Below are 9,773 nucleotides of genomic sequence, written 5' to 3'. Positions count from 1 at the left end.
GGGATTTGCCAGAGAAGCGAAAACCAGCGCTCGGAAGCAGCAAACCGAAACCAGAAAGTGGCTTTGGAGGTCAGCGAGGGGGAAATGCTCAGGGCCATCCCGGGCTGGATCAAAGCTGGAGCCCTGGGCTGGGGGAGGAGGAGTCCCCCCCTTCCAGCTTCTCAGCGCTCCGGGGGAAACAACATCTCAGTGACAAAGGGCAGCTCTGTGGGCACAAACTGCTCCGTGCCACCACACAGCCGAGGGGTGCAGCTGCAGCAGCTCTTTGCAGCCTCCTCCTCCTCCTCCTCCTCCTGCTCCAGCTTCACCACAATCAGCAGCCAGGGATGGTTTCTTCCCTCTCGCTGACCATCCCAATGCTTCCAGGTGGAGGACAGAGCTGCAGGTCACATCTCCCCCCACCCACCCCAGTGGTCTACATGCACCATCAGCCCCGTGGTTCAGCCTTGCAGGGCAGCAGAAGGTGTGAAGTTCCCATGATCAAAGCTGTCCCTGGCTGGTGGCAGCCACAGCTGTGTCTCTGTGCAGCCACAGCCTGTGTCACCCTGTTGCTGCAGTGCTGGTGTTTGTCACTTCCCCAGCACACACTGACACGAGAGTTGTGAGCACAGAGGAACAGAAAACTCCCACTCTTGGTTTCTGCATGATTTATTTCCATGGCAAAAAGCCATAATTTGGTTTCGTTCCGTAATTTGGCCAAAAGCCGGAGCCACTTTTTGTTCTGCCCAGAGCTGCTCAGACTTACCCAGGGAATGAAGAGCTGGTCCTGCCAGGGCTTGTTGTGAATCCAGAAAAATCCAACACCTTCCCTGATATCCATGTCAGGACTTACAGAGCATTTGTCCCCACTAAAAGCACACACTTGGCCACTCTGCTGAGGTCTCTGCCCAGCTGAGGTTGAGCCTGCAGCCTTCCACAGGGATGTAAGACCATGAGAGGAAGGAGGAATGCAAAAGAGATCCTCCCTGTGGGGTAAGTGTGGGAAGGAACAGACCATCACCTGTCTTGGAGGCCTTGAACCTTCTCCTTTCAGTCCCTGCTGGGGACAAGCCAGTTTATGAAGGTTGGTGTCTCCACTGCTCTCATGTGCAGCCCCAGAGTAGCTGAGCATGGAGTTTGGGCTTCTGGGGGTGAAAATCCAAGCTCAGGAGCCCAACCACAGGCCTGAGAACCCTCCCTGCAGTGGAAGGTCTTTGACTGCACCCCCAGAATGTGGCAGAACATCAGGAAGCCCAGCTCACCCCCTCCCTGCTCCCCAGGCAGGAGCTGCCCCGAGCTGAGACTTGAAAGTCTCTCCCATGCCAGGGGGGTTCTCCAGCACTTGCTTCTCACCTCTTTAGCCAGAAATTCATCTTCAACTCAAGGCATCCTTTGCACGGAGAGGTTCAGGCTGGCAAAGTGTCTCAGGTTTGGCAAATCCCTTCTTCCAGTGAACTCCCTGCTCCCAGGTGAGATCCTGCCCTTTGGGATGCCTGGGACTGTTGAGGGCAAGCTGGTGAAGTGTGGGTTAGATAAACACCAGTGAGAGAGGCTGGGAATGGGCTGGAGGGTTGTGACCTGTGGCACAAAGTCCAGCTGGAGGCCAGGCAGCAGCAGGGAACCCCAGGGATCGATACTGGGGATTCTTTTATATCCTTATGACCTGACTGATGGGACAAAGTGCACCCTAAGCGAGCTGGCAGGGGACACAAAGCTGGCAGGAGGGGCTGGCACACTGCAAGGACATGCTGCCTTCACAGAATCATGGAATGTTCTGGGTTCAAGGAGATCTTAAAGCCCATCCCGTTCCACCCCCTGCCATGGGCAGGGACACCTACCACTATCCCAAGTTGCTCCAAGCCCTGTCCAACCTTGCCTTGGACACTTTCAGGGATGGGGCAGCCACAGCTTCTCTGGGCAACCTGTGCCAGGGCCTCCCCACCCTCACAGGGAACAATTCCTTCCTAATATTTAACCTAAATCTTTTCTTTTTTAGTTTAAAGCTATTCCCCCTTGTCCTGTCCGTATTGGCTCATGTGACATGCATAGAAACCTCGTCAGGCTGGAGAAATGGGCTGACAAAAACCTCATGAAGTTCAACAGGAGAAGTGCAGAGTCCTCTCCCTGGGGAGGAACACCCCCAGGCACCCCCAGGATATGCCAGTGCCAAACAGCTGGAAAGCAAAAGGCCCCAGGGCTCCTGGTGGACACCAGGCTGGGCATCATCAGCAAAATGCCCTTGGCACCCAAAGTCCAACAGGTTCCTGGGATGCCTGAGGAGGAGCATTGCCAGCAGATCAAGGGAGGTGACCCTTCCCCTCTGCTCAGCACTGCTGAGGCCCCTCCTGGAGTGCTGGGTCCAGTTCTGGGCTCCCCAGTACGTGGACATACTGGAAAGAGTCCAACAAAAGGCCATGGAGATGATGAAGGGGCAGGAGCACCTCTCCAAGGAGAAAATGCTGACAGAGCTGGGACAGTTCAGCCTGGGGAAGAGAAGGCTCAGGGGGATCTTACCCATGTGTGTGTGGGGTAAAGTAGCTGGACCCCAACACTTCTCAGTGGCCACTGACAGGACAAAAGGCAGCAAGAAATTCCATTTAAACACCAGATAAAATTTTACTGAACAACAAAACAGGCTGCCCAGAGAGGCTGGAGAGTCTCACAGCCCACCTGAACATGGTCCTGGACAGCCACTGAGCAGGGACTGGGCCGGGTCCAGTGAATTCCAGGGGTGTCTCCAGCCTCAGCTCCCTGCTGGCCCGTGTTAACCCAAGCACTGTTGGTCTGGGGGGGGCAGGCAGAGCGTTTTGGGAAGCACAGATCCCTCAGTCCAGCCACCTCTGAGCTCCACAGGCAGCCTCTGATGAGCACCCGCCACATAACGGCACGAGAGCTGTCGCTCGGTTTGGTTTTTTTCCAGAGTTGCATAATCTTCTGCAAACACTGAGCCTTTCCCTATAGAGCCTCACAGGGAAAACCCCTTCCTGCAGTCCAGAGAACCCGTTCTCCTCTTTGTGGCCAGGCCACCTGGCACAGTTAGTTTCCTTTCGATTTGAATAACTCCAGAACCAGCGCTGAGTCAGAGCTCACATACTTGGCTCCACTATATCCCATTATTCCTGGCTTTCTTTTCATTCCCTCTAATTCCCTTCAGCTATTTCACTTTCGTGTCATCCTTTATCATCATCCTGGACTTTCCATTTCGAGTTCTCCAAGCTCCTTTTAAAAGGGAGCAGATTCCAGCTGCTTCAGACGGAGCTGCATCTTCCGGAGCTTTTGGTCCTGCTCTGACATCCCTCATCCTCACAGGAAAGATGAAGGTCTTTGCAGCTGTTCTGGCTCTTTTCCTCCTTGCAACCTCCTTCTCCCAAACTTTCTCTGGCCCAGGTGAGTCCTGCTTTTTCATTTGTGAAGGAAGAAGAGATCTGAGCCTTTGCTGTTATTTCTCCTTTGGGATCCCCTGGCAGAAAACTGGGAATTTATCAGCATTGGTGCCACTGTCTGCTCTGTGCAGAGATCAGCTGCTTGTAGGAACCCTGGGATTAAAAAATCCATCCATCCATCCATCCATCCATCCATCCATCCATCCATCCATCCATCAGCACTCTGAGAAATCTGAGAAGGATTTGGGTTGGAAGGGACCTTAAAGGTTATCTTTATGGGTTGGGTTGGAGGGAAATTAAGGATCATCACTATCCCAGGTTGCTCCAAGCCCCGTCCATCCTGGCCTTGGACACTTCCAGGGATCCAGAAGCAGCCACAGCTTCTCTGGGCAGCCTGTGCCAGTGTCTCACCACCCTCCCAGGGAATAATGTCTTCCTTGAATCCAACCTAAACTGACCTCACTTATTTTAAAACCACCACCCCCTTGTCCTAGAACAACTAAAAAGTTTGTCCCCATCTTTCTTACAGACCCATCCTCCATTCATCCCTCCATCCATTTATCCATCATCCATCCATCTGTCCATCAACCCTGGGCTCAGAGTACTTATTCCTAATTAGAGCTGAGGGATTTCAGCCTCTGCCCTGGGTCTGGGGGAGGTGGGGAAGCGAAGCTCTGAGCACTGGCAGGGTGGGAATCTCCTGCAGTACCTGATACCTCCTGGCTTTGGCCCAGGTGATCCCCAACATCCATTTAATTTGAGTTGTTCTCTAATTCCCCTCTCCCTTCCCCACCAGCACGGCTCCCAGTGCTCACACTGTTTGTCTCTTTGCCTCTTCCAGTTGGGCCTGACCTCCCCATCTGCTGTTTCAAGTTCACTCGCCACGAGCTGCCCCGGGACCGAATCCTGCGTCACTACAGCACCAGAACCAGCTGCCCCCAGCCAGGCATTGTGTGAGTGACCCTGGGCTGGCACAGGGCAGGGACAGGGCAGGGACAGCCACCCTGGGGGTGACCAGCCCTGCAGGGTGGCTGTGGGCACGGGGGGGAGTCTGCAGGAACAGAGCAGGGAGAGGTGAACCCCAAGGGAAAAGGGCTGGCAGAGGGACTGCTGGGGATGCTCCTTAAAATCTGGGTTACGTGGAGTTTAGTATAACTCTTTCAGCACTTTAGCTAAGTGCCTGTGAATTAGGTTCCTGAAATGGTGTTTCATATTTCTTGTCGAGAATCCCGATGGACGAAGGTTGTAGCAAGGCAGAGAACATTTCATCTGTATAAAATGTTCTTAGAACGGGACACGGCAGGCACATCGCTCGACTGAAGAGAGTCAAAACTATCCAAGAGGGCCCAAAATCCCTGAAAATGGTCAAGGCAGGACAGAGAGAACTGATGAAGACTTTTGTGGGTGTCTTGGGATCACCAACTCAAATCTGGGAGTTGTGCCTGTGGGACATGGACAGTTTTTGTGCTGGGTGCATCCCCATGAGGGATATTAGTTAGATATTCTAATTAGATGATGCTGTAAGTTTGTAAAACCTGTGTGTGTGGGTGTACATAGGCCATCTTTGTGCACCTAAGACAACTCATTAAAGAGATGTTTTTTTACCTTTCTATACTCACATTGTCCAGAAAAAGATTTCTTCGAGTTTAGGCAACAGGGACACCCAGGGATGTTCCCACAGGAGTCGAGGAGGCAGCGTGGGAAAAGGGGTGGGAGGGGCGGAGAATGACAGCCAGAATCAGCTCGGGACAGGGGGGAAAACCTCTTGCAATGCCCCGAATCTGGGATCCAGGCTGTCCTGGGAAGCAGGGCGGAGCTGAGGCCTGACATGTCCCATCCTGTTCCACAGGTTCGTCACAAGGAGGGGCCACCAGGTCTGTGCCAATCCCAGTGACACCTGGGTCCAGAGGTACCTGCAGAGCTTGGAGCAGAACTGAGCCAGGCAGGATGGCAAGTGGAGCTGCTGTCCTGCACAAATCACCTCATCCCGAGCCCCGGCCATGGAGCAGGGACAACGGGAGCTGCAGGAGCCCACGGCATCTGCAGGTGTCTCCAAGGGACTGCTGGAAGGGCTCCCCAGGACACCTCGTGTTGTTGGGGTTGCTGCTGCTCACCCTGAGCTTCCACAGACTGGGCTGTGACCTCATCCCTCTGCCCTGACCCTCCACTGGTGGCCTGGCGAGGCCCAGGGGGCTGCACCTTTGTTATGTTATTTGAAATTGTATTATTATTTGTTGTGTTGAAGTTACAGTAAATTATTTATGAAACTATCATATGGGGTAGGCAGTGCTTTTTTTTTTTTTTTTATGGGAGGGTGACAGGGAGGATATTTATAGGATGGTGACCCAATATTAGATGATGAGTGGCCCTGGTTTGCACATGTGAACTCATGATTCTGGAGAATAAAGAATTTGGACAAAACCTCTGCTTTTTTCCTTTTCTGTGCCTCTCTGTGGTGTTACAGCACAGACAGAATGCCTCCCTGAGCCTCTCTGCAGCCTCTCTGTGACATGTGAAGATGGGAAATGGTTTGAGGCAAACCCATAAAGTTTCCATCCTGCAGACCTGTGAATGTCCTCTGAGATCACATGCACCCCCACTTCCCACATCCTCTCCACAATTAGATGTGTTTGTGCCCACATGTGGGACTTTTACATACATGACTCTGCTCTCCACACACCTCAGGCACGTCCCATACCCTCCCTTGCTGCTCCCAGCCCCACACACCCCACCTCAAACTGGTCCCTGGGTGTGCAGTGGGGTGGTGGTGGGATGTGGTGCTGCAAGGGGTAAAACCCTGCCAGTTTTTTGGGGGAAGCAGGGAGAGAGGCTCATATGAGGGAAGCAGAGGGGATGGAGGTGCTGGCAGGTATCAGGGGGGCTCATGAGCTCCTTGTGCCAGGCAATTCCCTGCCCTGCCTGCCAGTGCTGCCAGTTAAGCAGCAGATTCCCACCTCAGGCACCCACCCATGCACTGTCAGAGGCCTCCAGTCTCTCCTCACTGTTCCTGTGACACATCACCCCATCTCTGCCCACCACCCTGGCAGTGGTGCTGAGCCTGGCACTGCTGCCTGGAGAGGGGCAGGGAACCCCAGCCTTCATTCTGACCACCCCACTAGGGGTTGTTCCTCACTTTCCCACCTGTAAAACAAAGGGAAGGGGTCAGCTGTGCTGCAGGGGTGAAACAACCAGCAGCAAACCTGCTGGAGTTGTTTTCAGCATGCAGCTTTCCATGGGAATGTGAATGGGAAGAAGCAGGTCCCAAGGAGGGAAGCAAAGTGCTGGGCACAGCTTGTCCCTTGGGATCATTCAGTGCTCCTCAGCTCCTGCACTCTGAGAAACCCCAGAAGGATTTGGGTTGGAAGAGACCTTAAAGATCATCTTTTCCCACTCCTACACCTTCCACTAGCCCAGGTTGCTCCAAGCCCCGTCCAACCTGGCCTTGGACACTTCCAGGGATGGGGCAGCCACATCTTCTCTGGCAACCTGTGCCAGTGTCCCACCACCCTTCCAGGGAACAATTTCTTCCTTGTATCCAGCCTAAACTGACTTCCTTCAGTTTGAAACCATTTCCCCTTGTCCTCCAGCAACTAAAAAGTTTGTCCCCATCTTTCTTACAGTCCCTCCTCAAATGCCCCCCCAGCACAGTCCAGAGCTGGCCTTGGCCTGGCCTTCATCCTGGTTTTCTTCCTAAGGCAAAAGAATGCTTTTTCTCAGTGTTTATTTTTTTTCCCCCCTGCAGCTACAGATCAGATTTGGCAACTCTGAGGTTGGGAAAGCACCTCCACGTTGTCTTGTGACTTCTCTTCAGTCCTGTGTTTTCCAGGCTGGGAAGCTGCTGCAGGCAGGAGGGCTTGTGGACATGCAAGGAGCAGCATCCCAGGGAAGGGCAGCCCTGCCCAGCACCAGGTTGTGTCCCAGGAGATGGTTCTAGGCTGGGGGACCACATGGAGAGGTGAAAATCCGCAGGGAGGTGTATCCTGAGTGAGGCTTCCCAGTGAAATGTGGGAGCAGAGTGGTCCTGCATGGGGGGTGGATGGACAGGAGCAGGCAAAGAGCCCAGGATGGGGGTGCTGGGGGGCTCCTCTACCCCTGAGACCTCCTTGACCCCGAATTTGGTGCTGCAGGAGCCCCAAATAGTCCTGCTAACGAGACCCTGAGAGGGGATGGAGGATGGATGACAGGGAGAAAGGGAATTCAGGGGGTGTCTGGGGTTTATCCCAGGCCCAGGCTGGAGAGGCTGGAGGACTCTGTGCTGCAGAGCTGGCTCCTCTCCAGACAGCCCCTGGCCATGTGCCCAGGCACTTGTGGGAATTTCCCTCTCCAGCCTTTCTGGTTTCGGTTTCCAAGTGCTGCACTCAGAGGGCTTTTCCTTCAGTGCCTGCTGTGGCAGAGGCACCAGAAGGTCTGGAGACCCTCATGGTGCCATGGGCAAAGCACTGGGTGGTCTGGTTCTCTCTGGTCTATTTGAGAGCAGGAATCCCGTGGCTCTCCCCTCTCTCCCAGCTTCACTCAGAGAAGCCCTGGGAAGAGAGAGGAGTTGTGGAGACCCTCAGACCCAATATCTGCATTGTCTCCCTGCTGGTCCCTGCTCCCAAATCCATCAGGAACATCCTGACACGGCCTCCCCCTGCCACTCTTGGGCAGCTGATGGTTTGGACTTGGCCTCAGCCTCTCTGATTTCTGTCTTTCTAACCTGCACTGATCACAGTCCAGCAGCTCCACGTTCCTCAAGAATCCTTTCTCCTAAACCCACCCATTTATATGTCCCAGCACTGGTGCTTCCCTGTGGAAAGTGGGGGCTGGATGGAGCAGTGCTAAGCACAAACATGGGCTGTGTGGCTGTCGAGCTCCTGATGGGAACTTGTCTCTCTGCTTCAGTCTTGTTTCTCCCCTTGTTGCTGCCTTCCCTTCCCAATCCTGCTCTGCTCCTGGTGAATTCACCTGGAATCACAGCATCATTCAGGTTGGGAAAGACCTCTAGGATAGTTGAGTCCAACTGTTCCCCCAGCTCTGCCAAGGCCACCACTGCCCCATGTCCCCAAGTGCTACATCCACAAGTCTGTTAAACCCCTCCAGGGATGGGGACTCCACCCCTGCCCTGGGCAGCTGTGCCTGACACCCCTTTTTGTGCAGAACCTCTGTCCTTGGGTTGTTTTTTAATCTCCTGGAGGAAGAAAGGCTCGTGATGGACCTGGAATGCCTGAGGAACAGGCTGATTCACATCCCCTTGGCAGAAGTTTTGCAGGAAGCACGTGAAGGACTGTTTGTACCCCCCCAGCAGGTGCAGCAGCTCTGTGGGGATGGGCTCCTGCACGGGCAGGAAGCCTTTGGCTCTGCCCCATAAATCCTTCTCTGTCTTGGCACCAAGAGTGGGACAGGCTGGGGTGTTATCTGGGATTGGCCATGGCTCAGTCCTGGAGAGGAGAGATGACTTCCAGTGGTGAGGAGATGGCTGAAAAGGACCTTCCCACACTGATGATGGGGTGAGCCCTGTGCAGGGAGGATGAGAGGATGTTCCCAGTGTCCTGTGGGGTGCAGGACCCCAGCACAGGTGAGGAAGAGCTCCCAGTTGAGCTCAGTGTGCAGCAGGGCAGCACCCAGACAGTGCCTGCCCAGGGGCCACCAACCACAGGCTCCACAGTGGCCACTGGGGTCTGTGGTCTGTGGCCCTTCTCCTCCCCGCTGGAGCCACCAGTGAGTTGAGGCAGAGCCTGGTCTGACCAGGGACCTTCTCTGGTGTCCCAGCACCTCCCCTGGGCTGGCTGTCTCACCCCAGACAGAGATCACACAGAGGACACTCCCCAGCCCTGGTGCATTCCTTCCCCACCACGAGTTTTCCCATCGGTGTTTCTCCACCACCAGGAGAACTGCCAGGTCTGCCCTGCCCCTGGCTCTGGCTGGGTGAAGGCATCTGTGAATATTTTGGGGATGTGCTGCCATGGCCACCCCTGCCTGGTCCCCCAGTGCTCTGGTTGCTCAGGGCTAGCCCAGGTTCTTCCAAAGGAACTATTTTGGTGTCGTGGGCTGATTTCCTCTTGTTTGTGAGCAGCAAAGTGGGACCTGTGGCCCTCATGGGGGGTGCTGGTCCCCTCAGCCCCTCTGACCCAGCCTGACCCGTGCCTCAGTTTCCCCCCTATAATGGAGGGGTAGCTGTGCTTAAAAGCTCTCTGTGAAGTGCTCAAATAGCCAGGGTGTGAAAACAAACCAACACCAGCACTGGCTGATAATTTTCCTGCTCAGGGAGACGTGGCTGATCCCTTCCCTGCTTCCCTCCACAGCACTGCCAGGCTGTGTCCCAGGGTCCCCTCTGCCACAGAGCTGCTTTGCAGGGATGTAAAATAGAAGCTTGACCCTCTCCCCTCCCTCTGAGCTCCCACCCTGCCCACCCTGCAGGCCTTGGGTCCTGCC

At 54.6% G+C, this 9,773-nt stretch overlaps 1 protein-coding gene across 1 annotated transcript; it reads left to right on the top strand.

The window, feature by feature from the left end:
• The first annotated feature begins 3,174 nt into the window (after positions 1-3,174).
• LOC103759484 (C-C motif chemokine 4) lies at positions 3,175-5,652 on the top strand. The gene is made up of 3 exons (XM_008925878.3): positions 3,175-3,366; positions 4,204-4,315; positions 5,212-5,652. The coding sequence occupies exons 1-3, from the start codon at positions 3,294-3,296 to the stop codon at positions 5,297-5,299; spliced, it is 273 nt and encodes a 90-aa protein (XP_008924126.3). The 5' UTR covers positions 3,175-3,293; the 3' UTR covers positions 5,300-5,652.
• Positions 5,653-9,773: the final 4,121 nt, after the last annotated feature.

The sequence above is a fragment of the Manacus vitellinus genome, unplaced genomic scaffold, assembly GCF_001715985.3.
Source record: "Manacus vitellinus isolate BGI_N305 unplaced genomic scaffold, ASM171598v3 scaffold_32_pilon, whole genome shotgun sequence".
In the NCBI taxonomy this organism is placed as follows: Eukaryota; Metazoa; Chordata; class Aves; order Passeriformes; family Pipridae; genus Manacus; species Manacus vitellinus.
The sequence above is the reverse complement of the archived record's forward strand: the minus strand, read 5'-3'. Positions and strand labels throughout refer to the sequence as shown.

Bases quoted from the DNA above. Each gene is read 5' to 3' on its own strand.
- LOC103759484 (XM_008925878.3), top strand. From the start codon at position 3,294: ATGAAGGTCTTTGCAGCTGTTCTGGCTCTTTTCCTCCTTGCAACCTCC. The intron at 3,367-4,203 runs GTGAGTCCTGCT...TGCCTCTTCCAG, and splicing joins CCAAACTTTCTCTGGCCCAG to TTGGGCCTGACCTCCCCATC. The intron at 4,316-5,211 runs GTGAGTGACCCT...CCTGTTCCACAG, and splicing joins TGCCCCCAGCCAGGCATTGT to GTTCGTCACAAGGAGGGGCC.